Genomic DNA, 18,408 nt, shown 5'->3' on the forward strand with positions numbered 1-18,408 from the left:
ATCCAAAACTGATTGTTTGAAATAAGGTAACTGTACCTGAATCAAAACCGCTGAATGTGTCAGGGCATCGTTCAACATCGTGAGCACATTTGACGTAGGAACCACCCCAGGATCATGACCCCAAGACGTGATTAATAATCGATCATAACCCTAAGAACAAGAAATAAATAAAACATACCAGAGCATTTAGGAATTTTAAAAAATTAAGAAAGTTATCTAGAATAGTGCTTACCAGTTTCTATCTTCCTCAAAAATGATTTTTAAAAAACCCACAAAAACATACCTGGAATATATCTGGCAGTTTTCGAAGTCTTGTCCCTTTGGACAGCAAAAGAGATGGTGGTCCTTGCCTGGTGATGTGGTAAATGTACAGTTTAAACCAGACAGAACTGACTTCTGGGATAGCTGGTCCAATGTGCTAAAATCATAGAACAGGTAAAATAAAGCTGTAAATACTTATCTAACAAAGCCAAATTTCACAAGGGACTAAGTATACTCTTACAGCTAATGCCTCATGGAAGTGTTAACTGTTCTTAGCCTTATGAAGATAAATGTTAAATGACCCATTCAAACACTTTCATATATATACTGGAATTGAGAAAGCAGTTCTTGTCACTGAAGTTAAGAGAGAAGTTCTTGTCACTGCAGTTAAGAGAATGGACTCTGGAGCAGTTGGGTTATGCCTGAACCTTGGCTTCATCCCCTGGGCCATATCGCCGCAGGTTACTTAAGGTCTCTTGTGCCTCCTTTTGCTCATTTGTAACACGGCAACAGATGGAGAAGGCAATGGCACCCCACTCCAGTACTCTTGCCTGGAAAATCCTATGGATGGAGGAGCCTGGTAGGCTGAAGTCCATGGGGTCGCTAAGAGTCGGACACGACTGAGCGACTTCACTTTGACTTTTCACTTTCATGCATTGGAGAAGGAAATGGCAACCTACTCCAGTGTTCTTGCTTGGAGAATCCCAGGGAAGGGGGAGCCTGGTGGGCTGCCGTCTATGGGGTCGCACAGAGTCGGACACGACTGAAGCAACTTAGCAGCAGCAGCAACACGGCAACAGAATACTTACCTCTTCAGGACATTGCTACAAGTTTAAAACAGTACCTGGCAGCACATGATAAGCACTATCTAAGTGTTAATTATTTCCACTAACAATTTTTCTCAAAAGAGAGACTGTCTGTCCTTGCATCCATCTTACCACTCATTCAATTCATGGATTCCTACTATGCCCAGAGGCTGTGTTAAAGAGTAGAAGGAAGTATGTATGTGTGGCAGAGGGGAGGGGACACAAAGAATTACAAAACAAAGATTAGTAAATGCAAATCTATACCCACTCCCACTGAACAGAGGACACAACTTGGCTAAGGGGGGAGTGTGCTCATGAAGCAGCTAGATCTGCACAGGCAACAGAAACATCCATGTACCAGAATCCCTTCCTTTTTTCCTACACCGTGAAACCCAGCATACCGAGGAAACCAGGCAGGATGTAGCACAATCCTCCCTCTTTGAAAATGGTAGACGTCACATGGTACACGCCTTGCTAAGTATACAAATACATGAAACTTATTTATTTTCAAAAAGTAAAAGACCAGAAGTCATCTTCACAATTTTAAAGGTAACCAGAATTCTCTCTTTCAAGTATAATCTTTTCTTGTCAGCTTATTCAGCATCACAGCCCCACTTCCTAAACACTTCAGTTTCTTCCTCATTAAAGTTATCTTATCCTTCAAGGCAATCCAGGTTTCTTTCTTAGAGGATCCAAAAACATTCTCTTTGAAATCCTGCTTTCAAGAAGAAAACTGTAATCAAATGTGTCATTAATCACTAGACAATGGTAGTTGGTGGTTTAGTCACTTCAGTCATGTCCAACTCTCCACGACCCCATGGACTGTAGTTCACCAGGCTCCTCTGTCCATGGGATTCTCCAGGCAAGAATACTGGAGTGGGCTGCCATTTCCTTCTCTAGGGGCACTAGACTATATATATATATATATATATATATATATATATATATATATATATATATATATATAAAGTACCAATTATACCTCACAAATTGAACATCCTACAACAGCAATACGTACAAAACTGCTTTCTGAGTTGATGATTTTAGTATCTGCTGCCTACAATTTGAGAATCAATACATAAGACTGTTAAACCTCCCCTTCAAGTTGCCATGAGGAAGAAGAAAATAATGGCAGAGCAGGCTTCCCAGTGGGTCTTTCTTTACCTGAGGGGTGCAGCTGCTGACGGGCCGGATTTCATTGGTGAGAGGAGCCATGGAAACAAGCAATGTGTAATTTTTGTTTAGAACTCTGCTGCAGGTTGCAGGGTCCAACCCAAGAAGGCTTTCACAGCGCAAGAGATCCAGAGGAAAACCTGAATTGTGATCAACCACATACACAGAATGAAAGACTGACAACATGAAACAAAAATGTCGAAGATGAAAATATTGAGAATTGCCTTCAATTTTTTAAATAAAAATTAAAATTTTTTAAAATAAGGTAGAATAATTTTTTAAAAACACTTTATTTCCTAGGAAGTCAACTAAGACTTTCTAAGATTTAAAGCTAAAAGTCTTTATTCTGATCCAGAAAGATAACTGTCTACCGGTGTTTCTTCGAGCTAACCTTTCACTTTAAATACGTTTGCTTTACCTTACTTCCTCTCCATCGTGGCAGTGCCATCTTACGAAAACCTAAGTGCCATGGGAAAGCTGTTTCCTTCCCTCCCCCGATTTTCAATCACTATAAAAACTTCACAGCCAAATTCTGAACTGACCAGAGGGGCAAGAATTCCTATTTAGAAACACATGCCCTAAACTAGGGTCCATAAAGCATGAGCTAAGCATGCAAATGATGTTAAGTGTTCCCACTTTTAATTCTTCTGGAAAATTCCAATTCTATTGCTTCTAAAAAGAGTTCACTGAAACTTCAGAAGATCAAGTTAGTCCTCTAAGCAAAAATGAATCTAAAAAAGGATATGGCTTGCTAAAAGAGCTTAGAAGCCCTGAGTACAATTGGCACCCAAGATGTTGGTCTTTAATACCATTTCACCACTAAAAGAAACCAGGCTCCTAGGGGAAGAGGCTGATTCCAGGGTTGGAGCAGAAACACAAAGTAAGATAGCTTTGTCAGAAAATAAGGAATTACTCCCCACCAAATTTAAAAAAAAAAAAAAAAAAAAAAGAGGCACTCCAGGACAAGAGAAGTCCACTGGCAAAATCTGAGACAATGTAGCAAAAAAAATAATAAGACAATAATGACTGGTTATACATCATCGAAAAAACAAAAACTGATAAATCCATACTGAGAATATAAGAGAAACTTGGTCCCAAATGTTAAATGAGGAAGAAATGGTGGAGTTGGGGGAAAAAAAGATCAATTCGCAGCCATCACAGTCAAGAATGCTTCACACAAGGATCAACAGAGAATGCTAAATCTAGGAGGAAGCACTGACAGAGCAGGATATGTGCACGGTCGTAAAGTGTCTCCCTCTACAGACTGCTTATTAGTTGTGGGGGGAATAAAAGTGGACTGTACAATGTAGGAGTCAGAAAACACACTAAGTGGGTGGCCAAAATTCGCTAATATCACAAGGACAGACGCTTGATCATAGTGTAGCAAGCGTTTTGTTCTGCACAATCGGGGGCAAAGCAGTCTAGCTAACGACATATGGGGCAAAGGGATTCTGGAGGGTGTTTGTGCCTGGCCTCTCACAAATAAGGGGAGTGTCTATGATCTTAACTAAGTTAGACCACACGTTGTTTTCATTTTTCAAGCAGTGCCTCAAGCTGTCTAAAACCAGAAGAGTACTAAGAAATTAGTCCTGTCACAGTATCAGAGGTTTGCTTCTACGAGAGCATCACAAGGCTTTTTGCAAGGCTTTTTGCTTTACAATGAATATCAAGTACTACATGATATACTCAAACTACAAATTGCTAATGACATAAAAAGAAAATTCTTTCTACTCAAAAATAGATGCTTAAACACCAATACTACAGAGTTTCTTGTTTAAAAAGGAGCAAGACTGAGTTATCCCATCTGGCACCTACAAAAAGCTACTTTGTTTACATGGAGGGTATTAAGCCTTAATGCCCTAATAAAAAGTTAATTCTTTATCTGGAATGAATGGCCTTTTTTTCTATGAATCTGAAATGGTACTAGTTATACACCATTATTATAAAAATTTGAAAATAGTCACTTAAATCATCTTCTGTGGTTCTAATGAGGAGCCCCAGTTAAGAAAGGCTGGTTAGAAGAATTAAACTTTATAAACAACCGCCGATCTGGTCTCAAGGGGAGGGAGGAGTTACTTACATTTTAACTTTGGAGCCACATCAGTTATTCTAAGCAATTAAAGCTCCAGTAACAGTCAACAACTAAATCTGCTTTAAAGGTTAAAATTATACTTTACTTTCACACAGAATAAGTTTAGCACAACCCATTAAGCAATAGACTGTTCATGAATAAATCAATAAAAACCTCAGTGTTCAAGAGAAGATAATGTAAAGGACAGAGCAAAGGGAAAATATTCAAGAGACATGGATTCAAGCCCCAGCTCTTCCATTTACTAATCATATGAGCTTTAATGACTAAATGCACAAGAGATTTAACCAAGAAAAGCTTGAATTTCTTTATCTATAAAATGAGTTACCCCTGGCTGGTCACTAGCACTCTGTAACATTCTTGGATTCTATGATGGGCAGTAGGACACTTCAAATATTCTAACCCATTATCTCTGAAAATCACATAAAAGTCTAAGAAAGTCCAGGGTCCGTGTATCCAGAGATATATTCAAGACTGTGGCATTCACTGCTAGGTCACATGATTTAATATTTGGTAACCAAAAAATGATTACTATCAACAAATGTTTATTTATCAAAATGAGCTCTAGTGTCTTGGTATCTGGTGACTTAACACTCAGTTTCGACCGTTTATGAATAACCTCCAGCATGGAATCATCTATAATGCTGCTAAAGCGTGACTCTGAACCAGACTCTAAGCTGAGGCGTGGGTCACCAGGTGCTGAGTGTCTAGCCTCACTCAGCTGAACTACCCAGGGTTTTTGTTCTCCCCTCCGCAACAACTCTTGTGAAGTGACAAATGATTCCATCCTAAATGTTTTTAACTGAGCTGAAAAGAAAGCCAGGTGCTGGTGAAAGAAGTAGAATGAAAATGGTATGACTAAGAAAATGATGGTTCTTGGCCAGAAAATAGAACTTTTAGGTAAATGAGAGAATGAGTGAAATTAAACGTGACAGTGGTGCCAAAGGCCCCCAAAAGGCAACTCCCATGAATGTCCAAGGACTACAGGAAGCAAGGACATTCACAGTGTAATGTTCGTACACTGGTGCCCAAGCTGCTGCATCTTTTTAAAAGCACATTCCTGGGGCCACTCCTCAATTCAGGAGCTACTACCTCAACTCAACTCAAGTCTGGGAACCCCTTTCTATCACAAAACTGAGAAGGCACACCAAGGCACCAAGTAAAATACTTCAGTAAATATTACAGCAGCATTTGAATACAAAGGCCCTGTTTCTTATCTTTATAAAATGAATTCTTCATTCTTGATGCTTCATGCTTCCTAAATAAATTTTGTCATTTGTCCACCTCTCAAAACAGATGCCTGTTTCACATCTGTAGATAGGCATCTGCAGATGCCTACATCCCATACAGCTACTTAAACAAATTAACACTTCTACTCTTCTTACAGATAGCTAAACAAATTTAGATACTACAAATGTCAGCAGCACACAACAGAAGAGAGAAAGTAATATAAGAAATGGCTGATGAGTAAAAAAATTCATAGAAGAAGAAATGTTTTAAAATAAGTGATGATTAAATAAGTGAGCATGACTTGTTTAATTTCTTAGAAAGAAGTTCCATAGGATCATGTCTTCAAAATCGAGTATATTTATCATACCATAACTGGGTTGGTCTGGCTGTGCAGTCTGAGCAACTAGATCTTTATTATGACGCAGAAACAGTATTGTATTCCTCAGAGTGAGCGCATGGTCAAAGTACCTCTGTGCTTCCCCTTCACCAGTGCTCTGAACCTGAAACAAGAGAACATATGGGTTGCAACAAAAACCACTCCCATGCCATTCATGCCAGTTTATAACCATAAAGTAGAAATCTTTAGACATTATTAAAAAATCAGCCTTTTCATACTGTGAAATTAGTTTTCTACTTGCTCTTTGGAAGAAAAGCTATGACCAACCTAGACAGCATATTAAAAACCAGAGACACTACTTTGCCAACAAAGGTCCATCTAGTCAAAGCTATGGTTTTTCCAATAGTCATGTATGGATGTGAGAGTTGGACTATAAAGAAAGCCGCACCAAAGAATTGCTGCTTTTGAACTGTGGTGTTGGAGAAGACTCTTGAGAGTCCCTTGGACTGCAAGGAGATCCAACCAGTCAATCCTAAAGGAAATCAGTCCTGAATATTCATTAGAAGGACTGATGCTGAAGCTGAAACACCAACACTTTGGCCACCTGATGTGAAGAACTGACTCACTGGAAAAGACCCTGATGCCAGGAAAGATTGAAGGCAGGAGGAGAAGGGGACGACAGAGGATGAGATGGTTGGATGGCATCACCAACTCGATGGACATGCGTTTAAGCAGGCTCCAGGAGTTGGTGATGGACAGGGAAGCCTAGTGTGCTACAGTCCACAGGGTCACAAAGAGTCAGTCACAACTAAGCGACTGAACTGAACTGAAAAATCAGCCAATCAGAAATTTGCCCAGGCAATACTGAAATACATATTAACCCCAATCTTGGTTGAGCTTCCATTTGACTACACTTTGGAAGGTGACAGAAATTACCCCAACAAGTAAAACAACTTCAGCAACAAAGTAATGCCAAATTATAACATTATATGTTCCATATATGATTCAAACAGGGTGCTCAAAAAACTCTAAGATCTGTATATTCTGCTTTGTCTAGAAAAGTAGTCTAATCCATGGTCACCAATGATGCCACTATTTTTATCACCCTGTTCACAACTCTGCAAGGGACAACAGAGTACGTGACTCAATACAGCTGTTCAGTATCGCTGAACACACAGCTTTAAATCACTCAACAAGGATTCACTGAGCCCCTGTTCTGTGCTATGACCTCCTTAGGATGTAAGGACAGAGGAGTGGATGGAACTCCTGCCTTCACTGGGTTTACATTTTAATGCATGTTCTTCTGACCGAGTCAGTCACCTGTTTAATATGTAAAAGCACACACATTCCAGAAGCAACAGAGAAAACAGAAGGCCAGGTCTACAGGAGGAAATAACTAATTATATTTGCATTACATTAACAAGATCAGCCAATTAAGTTTGATCAAGATGAAGCTTCTTAAAAAATAGCTAAGAAACTATTTTTTAAAAACTAAACTTCAGATTAAAGGGCTTTTCCAAGAATGTCTATGTGGTAAAAAAAAAAAAAAAATATATATATATATATATAAAGCGTAAAAGAGATCTTCCAATTTGCTGTACTTGATAAAAGACCAGCTGAAATCCGAAAAATAAAAATCTGGAAAACATGTTAATATGTGCTAGAATATAAAAAATTTATTGGAAAAGATGATATACAATAAGAAATGGGGCTAAACAAGATATTAAAAGCATTGAGGAAATAGTGAAAATATAAAGATAAAAGTTAAGGAGACAAATTCACAACAAGGATGATCTCAGGGACTAAAAAAGTAAAAATCCTATGGAGAAGGTGGGGAGGAAAAAAATGTCATGGTGTTTTTTTTGGGTTTTTTTTTTTTTTTTGAGATATAAAGTACAAAATTACCAAACATTCTCTAACATACATGAGTTCATCACTAAAGCAAGGAAGGTACCAAATTTATTAGTCAAGGAACAGATTAGACACACAAACTACTTGCTTAAAGAAGCACAGAGGACAGAATAAAATACTCAGGGAATGAAACACACCAAAAGGGCGATCAAGATTTAGAGTTAAGGAAAACTAGGCTGTACTCACAGGGAAAAGATGGTTAAAAACAAATATGGCTGAAGTCTTCAAGATGCTAAAAGGGACAGTGAGAGTGGATATAAACACGACACCCAGGGACATTGTTCCAGACTAAGTGGAACAAAAATTTCAAATAAAATTGCTTAAGAGTAGATTTTTTAAGAGTTATGATGAAAAGAAAAAAAAAATTAAAGGCTATTTTGGAAAAGTGCATAAAAACTGCATACAGACTTTAAGATTTCTGTACCCCATTTCCTCATTACGTCAGATTATGCTAAGAGCTTAGATGAGGTAAATTACTCTTTTAAAATCACAAAATTCATTCATCCACTCAATATGTTTAAAACTAAATGACTGCCACAGTATTAGGGTGGGAATGAACAAGAATATACCAAAAATCTACATAACCAACAACTGATGTTTTATCAAGCAAGAAAAGAGTCCCAACACCCTGACATCCCATAAGCTACCTAGATTTACCTTTTCTAGTTCAATAAGAAAGCTGTCCAGAGACTCATCTGAGAGCTTGCCAACTTCAAACATTGTGACTGCATGGCTTTTCAAATTCTGCAATAAAGAAACAAAAACAAAACTGAAATGTACTTTATCTGAGCCTATTATTAGTAAGTTCTAGCTTTCCCTCTGAATGCTAAGCATCTTATCTTGATACTACACTTTCCAATATATTTAACCTCAAGTGTGCATAAAGACTTGATTTTTCTAATTACAAAAGCAGCCCTCACTAAAAAGCTGCCACACTCCTCTAAAGAATATAAAACAAAGCTGGCTGCATTTTCAGGAATAAATTTAGTACTTAAAAAAAAGATATAAGAACACTGAATTATTATGTACCTAATCGTTAAACATTTTCATATTTAAATAAGAATTTGACTTACTGGTGAAAGGTTTCCCATCATTAAAAAGGCAGTAAGTGTTGAGTCAAATAGGAACGCGATACGCTTTGTGTATCCTGTAGACAGATTCAAACTGTTTATACTGGCTGTGTCTGCTGGGGGGATAAAAATCATAGTTTAAAAATCAAGTAAATGAAAACTGTGCATTATTTATCATTTGGAGTAAGAATGTGTTTCATTTCAGCTTTATTTAATAATTAAAAGTACATAATATAGGCAATACTGTAAGTCATAAGAGGTCCCAATTCTACCTTATCTCCAACATAGAGAAAGAAAAAAAAATCTTTTAAGCCATTCACTTGTGCAGTAAATTTTCTGAAAGTCAATAATAAACCAAGACTTGATCACTGTCAGATCAAATGACTACCTAGCTTAACCTCTGTAGACAAGTCGCCAGGCCCAGGGAACAGAGCTACCAAGGGCAGGAATAGAAGCCACTTGATTGTGCCCTTCTCCTCTCCCCACACAAGCACATGCAAGCCCCTCATCCACTATGCTTTGTCCCCCTCTGTACCTAGAGGCCTCCCCGCGATGGTCTTCCTGCACTCGCCAGCTGGCACTCTCTTAGTCATTCTCAGCCCCAACACCATCTTCTCCATGAAGGCTCCCTAAACCCCTCTTGGCAGAAGGAGGGCTCTTCCTCTTTGCTCCCCAGAAACACCACAGTGCCTCTCACGCTGTGGTGGTTCTTACGGCTACATTCTCCAGACTCAGTTTTTAGAAGGAAACTATTGTATTTCCTATCAATTTGATACCCCTAAGATCTAGCAACATATGGGTAAATACTCAAAGATACATACTGAGTGAAGAAAATCCAGACCAAATCATAAATTAATTGTAAACCTGGAGAGTTCGCTTTATGAGTGTATGTGCAGACACACGGCTTATTTACAGACAGGCTCAAGCTGAGTCACCGCTAACCTGGGTCTTCTTGACTGTTTGTATCCGTGTCAGTAGCCGATGAAGCTTCCTGTACAGGGCTCCTACTTTCCCCGCCATCCCACGACAGGAGCATCTTCTGTGGATCTAAAGTACTCCTGTTGATGAAGAAAACAGTCACTTCTGAAAAACCACACAGATGACCATATATAAAAACAGCCACTGAAGTCAGTACTGAGCTTACAAACATTCACCTAAATCCACTCTTAACATTCAGGCCCCAAACTGAGATGTAGCCCTAAAATATTCTGCACCCACAGCAAAGGTTCTTAACTAAACCCATGGACAGGCTTCAGAGAATATGAGAACATTTTAAATTTATATGTAACATATAGTATGAGCTTTTCTCTAGGGCAAGTCTCATAGTTTTCATAAGAGTCTAAAAAAAATTCCAAAACACACAAGATTAAACACCACTAATATACAGGGTTTAATCTGCTGAATAAATAAAATTTTGTACATAAAATTGTATTTTTTTCCCCAAAACAAAAAACTCTCATACTAAATAAATGAGTTACTTTAATCTGTTTACGGATGGAACATTCTTCCACGATGAATGAAGTTGGTCCAAATTTATTACTTGTCCTTTCTTGTGGGCAAACCCCAATCGGCAGTACATTGATACAGCATTCTAAAAGGAATATAAAGGAAACGAATATCTGAAATAAACTAGACATCAGAATGTCTGTAGACAAAAAAAACTATTATGGACTATGTTTATAGAGATCCTCAAATATTTTCATCCCATAGCCAGAAAAAACCGTTTTCAGTAAGCCTGGTCTTCCCCTAAGATCTCCACATAGGCAGGAGAGGGAAAGCCTCCAACCCTCTGGCTTGGCCCTCCCCAGATCCACACCCCCAAGAAGCAGGAGTTGTTGCTTTAACTGACATCACTGCAAGACACCGTGACTTCATTACAAGGCACTGCTCCCTGCTGGGCACAGACGGGTGAGGCTAGCTTTCACTCCCTAGGGTGGGAACTTCAGGGCTCTGGTCTTGCTCTGCTCTACTTCCTCTGACAATTAATAAGCATCTCACTGCTTCTCAGTAGCAAGACAAAAATCTATAATCCATTCAGTGCTCGTAACACAAGTGAAAAAGAGTAGGAAAATTACATACCTTAACCAGAGACAGGTCTATCTCAAGAACATTTGCAAGCTGGAAAATAAAATTAAAAATTATTTTACATTCCTAAAAATTATCAGTATATCATAATAAACAGTTACAGATAACTTCTCCATCATCAGCAAAATTTAAATTATCAATAATGGAAATACTGAATAAATTTGGTAAGCGGAAATTTCCTCTTTCCATATCTTTAAGACACTTAGAGTAGCACAAATCCAGGCAGTGACCCTAATAACTTAGCATCAGTTATAATTACTTGAGCTACTTTAATTAGAATTTTAATTAGAATTACTTAGCTTTAATTTTCTCATTTAAAATGAAAAAATTCTAGATCAATCATTTACAATGCTTTTACTATAAAGTCATATAAAGTTATTCAACCAAATTATAACTATATATATATGCAGGAAGTAACTTAAGAACAGTGACTTAAGTATTTTAATAGTCGAAAATCTAACCATGTACGGATTTTTTAAATATTTTAATTATATCATTAAATAATTTTATCCACTTGACACAAACTTATTTTCTAATCTTGAGGCTAAACTCTTTCATAAGATGTTGTCACACTTACCTCTGCAACATTAGTATGCTCATCTATTGACACAAATATCTTATAGAGCAGGGTTTCAAAATAATCACCTTGCACTCGATTCATTACAAAACCTTCAAGAGGAGGAACTAAAATAAACAAAACAGATGTTTCTCAGTGATTTAATTTTATAAAAGAAGAAAGTTTAATTCAAATATCTATTCAAAAAGAGACCTCCAATTTAGGAAATGAATTCAGCTTTTGATTCATTTTATCAACTCCACTGCAAGTTTTTCTAAAACTCCCAAAGTAAAGGTCATATACATAGTGGACTCTGATGGCAGAGCATAAAGCCATAAAAGTAATTTCACCCCCAGGGACCGCTCAGCATTACTCAGGCAGAGAAGTGCTTATAGGCGTGGACTCAGGAGAAAGGCAGGGGGACTGTGGCTGCTTCAGGATGGGGAAGCCTGCCAAGGGTATGCTTTTGATTGGTCTTAGGCAGCAGGATGCCTGGTCTGAAGCAGAGAAACAAGGGCTGCGAGCTGCCATGCTATACAAAACCAGGGGGACAGAAAGTATCAGCTCGTTGTCCTTCTCCCATCATCCCTGCTCCATCCTGACAAAAGGGGAAACCCATATGTGTGACTGCCACGTTTATCACTGATGTAATTTGCTCTTTGGGGCTTTTTATTCTGTATCCTCCTTAATGGCAAGAGGGTCAAAACCTTGGTGTCAGCACAAGAGGCTGCCCAGTTGCTACTCTCCACCTGGCAGTTGTACTCACTTCTCTCCACCTCTTTGGTCCAGATGCCCTACTCCAATTTACTGGGCTGCGCTTCCCGACCATGAGGAGGCACTACGCTTGCCTTTGCCCGTCTCCCCTGTGGGCACACTTCCCTTAAAAGCATTCTGGGAAGATGTGTGCCTAGATCACAGGAGGATGTGGTGTCCCTGTGTCCTCTGACCCTAACACTACCTCACTGCACCCAAAACCTAAAAGTATTCCCAAGAGAGAGCAATAAGACAAAACTCAAGTGAGCAAAATGAAGACACTGTGAAGAACCACAATGCACACATCAGGGTAAGCTACCCAAGTTACAGCTCTGTCTCATGGCAGTTTCTGATTTGGTGCTACCCTATTTCTAATCACCCAAGAACTGTTAAGGATCAAAGGTTTCTTTTTAGAAATATTTCAGCAATCCCATTTTTTAATATAATTAATTCTTTTCCTACACTATCAACTATGTGAATAAGAAGTGTCAAAATTTACTGAATGCTTACTAAATGCCAGACTATACTACTAGCTGCTTTATATATATACAATTTCACTTAATCCTCTTAATATCAAGAGTTGTTAAAAAGTATATCTTATCTTAGAGATGAAGAAACCAAGGCACAAAGAGAATTTGGACAAAAAGAATGAGAAATTCTTTATCTCTACATAAAGAGATACAGAATAGTCTTCAATATATATTAAGTTAAAGAAGCAAAGCATGCGTTGGATACACCATCTATGTAAGAATAAAATCACACAAAAAACTATATACATATATTCGTGCATAGTATGTTTGTGAGAGAGTATATAGGCAACTTAGCAGTAGTGGCCGAGAGAGAAATTGAGTAACTCAGGTCAGGCATCAGAAACAGATGTTTTTACACTCTTTTGTAAGTTTAGGATTTTATAATCCTAATTATTGCCTACTCAAAAAGACATTAATAAAAATAAAGAAAAATACCTGGAAATAGCAAAAGAAAATTATTTTTTAAAAAAATAAAGGACAAGGAAGGCCTGGACATAAACACATATGCTGCTGCTAAGTCGCTTCAGTCGTGTCCGACTCTGTGCGACCCCATAGACGGCAGCCCACCAGGCTCCTCTGTCCATGGGATTTTCCAGGCAAGAGTACTGGAGTGGGGTGCCATTGCCTACACAAATAAAACATAAAGGTCAGGACATGCTGGAGTACGACACCTGATGGAGGGAGTGTTTCTTTAATAAGCCCTATCACTCAGTTGTTAACAGTAAGGTTCCTGAAATGTTTTGACTCTTTATATATTTGATTACACAAGTATCTTAGAATGCAGATGATATCACAAACAAGAATAGCTAAAAGATACGATGGAAAACACATTTACAACACATAACCTTAATGTAACAAGTGCTTCTACAAATTGGCAAGAAATCTAACCTACAGAAAAAAAGCTCTACTGTGTTCAAAGATGTTAACCACGTCACCAAAATAAATAAATAAGGAAATGATCCAAATAGCCAGCAACAGAGTAATGGTTTAGTAAACTGAAACACTGCTGTTCTTGTTCGTTTGTTGTTTAGTTGCCAAGTGGTGTCTCTTTTGCAACCCCACAGACTGTAGCCCACCAGGCTCCTCTGTCCATGGGATTTCCCAGGCAAGAACACTGGAGCAGGTTACCACTTCCTTCTCCAATCAAACCTGTGTCTCTTGCACTGGCAGGAGGATTTTTTACCACTGAGCCACTTGGGAAGCCCCAAACTGAAATATACAAGGGTCTTAATATTGATTTAACTTGCAGAGGAAGTGAAGAAGGGAGGAAGAGATAAGCCAAAAAAGACGGTCGTTACATGAAAAAATAAGACACAGATATGTCTGGTAAAAATGAACAACATACAATTCTATGATATTACTGAATACATGTAGAAACTTACGCAGTGAACAAGGTTTAAAAGATGACATAAATTTATAAAGACAGATTTGATTTAGGATTTTAAGAAATTTACCTTGGATTTCTATTTTAATACAGTGTTTACACCATCATAAGATAAAAATAAAAAGAAGGAATTTAAGTAAAATCACCACAGTGTGCTGTAACGTAATGAGGAAGAAATGGTTTTCTTTGAAAAATTCTAACACAAAGATCCCAGGATGATGCGTGTCTAACTTATTAGGGTGATACACAGTACCCAGCACCTAGCAGCCATTCAAAAAACATTGATTAATATTACCACATACTCACCTGCTATACAACTGTCATCAGATATTGGTACATCCAGATAAACAAATCCTTTGTTATATAAACCTACAGAAGCAAAAGTATCTTGTTTTAGATGAAACAGTAAACATTAGTAGTTTTAAAAAAAAATAAAAACTTTATTCTTGATTTTCCATAAAAATAAAGATTCTTACAACTTAATGGTACGTGAAAAAGACAAGACAGAAGAAAAAAATTATTATCAAAGCTTTCAAAATCTTGGTTTCCCTCAAATGCTCAGAACTGCAAAATTTTTCTTATGATGCATTCACATAAATTTCTAATCTATGTGACTAATTACAGCCACACTGGAAAACAATGGACAAAGGTCACATTTCAAACAATACCACGCCTTAGGAAATATTACTATTCTTATCTAATTGATAAATAATAGCTACTAATTGTTGATGGCTTAAAATAAGTTTTTATGTTGACAGAAAACCATTTCTACTAACCACTTACTATGGACTACATTGTAATCTAGTGATCCAGAGAGTTGAGGGCCTGCATCAATGATCTTATCAATAGCGCATTTCTCAGGCAAAGTGCATATCTAGGAAAAGCAAAATATTTTCAATTAAGTTCTGTCCAAATTAACTAATTGATGTCTCCTCAAATCTATTTATGTTTAAACCAATGATTATATCTCATTAATTATATGAACTACTTGTAATATTCATTCTTTACTCTAGAATTCAAACAGAAAAGGCTATGCACATAACCATCAATTAAGGTGCCAAAGTATGCTACCAAGAGAACTCACAAAACAAAGTAATTTTAAGTGCTAATACTTGCTGATACGTAGCATGTTCACTAATAAATACTAATATTTATTCACCCTTTTTGAATTGGAATCTGATCCACATACTGACTCTGAATCTCTCAAATCAAAAGCTAATACACATGCCACAGGATTATCATCAGTGACAAGATCACTATCTTATGAAATAGTCTGATATCTTAATTGGAAGTAAATGCACTGAAGCAGAATTTCTAAGCCTTGCTCTCACTGGATTTATTCTGTCCTTGGAAGTAAAATAAAATGCAAATTAAAAAGAAGTCCACATGCTCACTTAATTCTTCAGCCACAGGGATATGACTGGTCTCTAGGCACCGCGTCTACTGCTCCACCTCCTTCTCTAATCAACATCTCTTCTTAAACGTATACAGCCTGTAACAAATGTGGTCTGACCACTGCAAACAGCGTTTCCCTTGATCTTGACCTTAGTGCTCTATCAAGCACCTAACACTTGAGTATAGCATTTCAACAGTGATTTAAGAGCACAGCAAACTGTCCGAATTAAAACCCTGGACTTTACTCCACTGTGACTGGAGTCATTACTTCACTTCTCTGTGTTCATTTTCCTCACATATGAAATAGGCTACAAACAACCCCACACCACTGGGGTTGTTATGAGAATCAAATGAGACAATACAAAAGGCACTTGGAACAGTGCCTGGCACCCTGAGCACACACCAAGGGCTCAAAGAGTGTTATCAATGTTACTGCTGGTAGTTGCGGCATCATGTCAACTATGCATGAAACACCCATCTAATTAAATCCCCAGATGACCGTACAAGAACCACATCAAGTCTCCCTCATTAATCAAGAGTATTTTCGAAACTTACCAATAGTCTTGCCTACTGAGATCATTTACAATTTTGCATTTAAGTTTAATTTCCTTCAGGAACACCAAATAGTGTCACGTTTTTAAAAAGTTCTGCAACTACAGTTAAATGTAATTTTTAAAAATAAAAATGCTTAATTTTTAAAGATACCTACCTTTATGTCATCTTCCGTGATATATGCAGCCTGCACCACCCACCAGGCCTCTATGGCAATTTCCACTGGCTTTACTGGTAAAAGATCACGCGCCGTTTTCCTTCTGAAAAATTTCTGCAATGGTTCAAATATCTGAGAATTTGCAATCATTCTAAAATTACTGTTTTCTTTTTTATTAGTCATACTATAACAAGATCGTTTCTAACAGGCTAAATACCTTTTAAAATTCTCACGTTTTAAAATCTAACATATTTTAGATATACTAAATGGAAAAAGTCATTCTTAAATTATTTCAAAATAAATTACTTCAAAACAGTATCATTAAATCTGAATCTAAATCCAGATATTCAAAAGAAACCCAGGTGAAAATGTGTATCAATTTCACTCATAAACTGAACCCTGGGAGTGGAATGACTTAGGTTAGAAGATCAATGGAGCAGATTTTTAAAAATAAATGAAGCGTCCTATACCTTGAACATTTTAAATTCAATAAGCACTTAAGCTATAACCTAGAGATACTGATGAGTTGTTTTTGTATTATTTCTGTATTAAGCGTATTTTATTTGATCCAAGAAATCACAATTCAGTATTTCTACTACTTAAAAATTTAACAAGACTATGTGATAAGAGGTACAAGAAATGAGAAAGAGAAACAACTAGCTTACCTTTGATGATCTGCACTGATTCATCAGATCAATGTATTGGTTTCTTCCTATGCCAAGAAGCCTTAGACCTAAAAGAAAGAGTCTTTCTTTTAAAATCATTTAATACATCTTGAAAAGTCAGTACACACACAACTCTACTAGGAAAAAACCTTTTGACTTTCGTTCCCCTTTTTATTATTACTGACAATTAGGATCAAATTAAAAAGAAGTCTTCCAACCAAATACAAAAGAAAAGCAATTGGGAGAGATAAATTCATGCTGACACTTTTGACAATGCTAAATGAGAAAATTTTTTAAAAGCAGAAGTCCTCCCAATTCCAGGAAGTCAAAATGTACTTCTCAGCAAAAGTTTCTTCTTAACACAACAGAACTGTCACATTTCAAATAGACACACTTCATTAAAATAAGTATAATTTAAAAAAGCAGAGAATTTTGTTAGTAAAAACCATGTATTGTGCTGCAAAAATACTGTGAGTGAATTTTCTTCCTCATTTAGTATACACCACAGCCCAAGTATGAAAAGGAACTTCACTCTCTAGAAAAAGACTAGTCCCATTTGTCGGATTTTGCCACTCCAAAATATCCTTCCCTTAGACATTTAAAACTAAATCTCACACTTGACTTACACCACCTGATAAAATTATCAATAATCTTGCTTATGTTCTCATCTTTCATGTTAAAATGCACACATTACAACACAGATAAGAGCACACATGTGCAAAGACACTAACCATTACCTGGCTCAGAGTAATACTTACAGTCAGCAGCAGTGAAATTGGGCAATGAATCATAACTTTTCTCACTGTTCATAATGTCCTTTTAAAAAGAAAAAAAAAAAGTAAATGTTAAATGCAAAATGTCCTTACACCAAACACTGAGATCAGAGTCTGGCAACGCAGTGCACACAGGTCACACAGTGGCACATACCACGTGGTCTCCTGTCTAATAACTGAAGGTCAGGCTTTCAGGTCTGGGTTCCTCACAGTGCTATGAAGCCCAGACAGGTGCCCGGCAACCTCTGCCCTGCAGAGGCTATGCAAGGAATACCTCCCTTCGAGCTCAGGGTTGCAGGCTCTCCACACTTCAAACCTGATCCTAGACTCCTACCCCAGGGCAAGAGAGAATCCCAAGAGAAGGCCTGACAATGCGTCACAGCACTGCCAACAAAAACCCAACGACTAAGTAGTCTTTGCTCCTCCGAGTCACAACCAGCAACTCAGACAAAGTCAGTATCTGGCTTCTTCCAACCCTCATCTGTTTCTCCAGTAATAAACCAGCTGTTTACTGTGGGGATAAGACCCATTTTCAACCCAGGAGTTATACCCAATGGTTTAAGAACAGAAACCAGAGAATAGCAAGCATATGAATGGAAACTGGGACAAAATCTCGCTCTGTTATCTCCCCCAAACCTGTGGACAACACCAGGAAAATAATCAGAGAGACAGCAATAACTA

General features: G+C 37.5%; 1 protein-coding gene across 3 annotated transcripts in view; it reads right to left on the reverse strand.

The window, feature by feature from the left end:
• FAM91A1 (family with sequence similarity 91 member A1) overlaps positions 1 to 18,408 on the reverse strand; it is a 40,673-nt gene that overhangs the window by 14,718 nt on the left and 7,547 nt on the right. For 2 of the 3 annotated variants that reach the window (XR_003514417.1, XM_027560902.1), the window contains exons 4-18: positions 17,713 to 17,770; positions 16,955 to 17,022; positions 16,290 to 16,403; positions 14,969 to 15,059; positions 14,492 to 14,554; positions 11,540 to 11,646; positions 10,957 to 10,995; positions 10,356 to 10,468; positions 9,820 to 9,935; positions 8,881 to 8,993; positions 8,465 to 8,551; positions 5,927 to 6,059; positions 2,232 to 2,380; positions 284 to 418; positions 37 to 150 (exon numbers count right to left, since the gene is read on the reverse strand). Coding sequence is in view for 2 of the 3 variants with exons in the window: in XM_027560902.1 (XP_027416703.1) it covers positions 37 to 150; positions 284 to 418; positions 2,232 to 2,380; positions 5,927 to 6,059; positions 8,465 to 8,551; positions 8,881 to 8,993; positions 9,820 to 9,935; positions 10,356 to 10,468; positions 10,957 to 10,995; positions 11,540 to 11,646; positions 14,492 to 14,554; positions 14,969 to 15,059; positions 16,290 to 16,403; positions 16,955 to 17,022; positions 17,713 to 17,770 (1,500 nt within the window). In the remaining variant the exon portion in view is untranslated. The remainder of the gene's footprint in view (positions 1 to 36; positions 151 to 283; positions 419 to 2,231; positions 2,381 to 5,926; positions 6,060 to 8,464; positions 8,552 to 8,880; positions 8,994 to 9,819; positions 9,936 to 10,355; positions 10,469 to 10,956; positions 10,996 to 11,539; positions 11,647 to 14,491; positions 14,555 to 14,968; positions 15,060 to 16,289; positions 16,404 to 16,954; positions 17,023 to 17,712; positions 17,771 to 18,408) is intronic. The other variant, XM_027560904.1, reaches the window with a different exon arrangement.

The sequence above is a fragment of the Bos indicus x Bos taurus genome, chromosome 14 (genome assembly GCF_003369695.1).
Source record: "Bos indicus x Bos taurus breed Angus x Brahman F1 hybrid chromosome 14, Bos_hybrid_MaternalHap_v2.0, whole genome shotgun sequence".
In the NCBI taxonomy this organism is placed as follows: domain Eukaryota; kingdom Metazoa; phylum Chordata; class Mammalia; order Artiodactyla; family Bovidae; genus Bos; species Bos indicus x Bos taurus.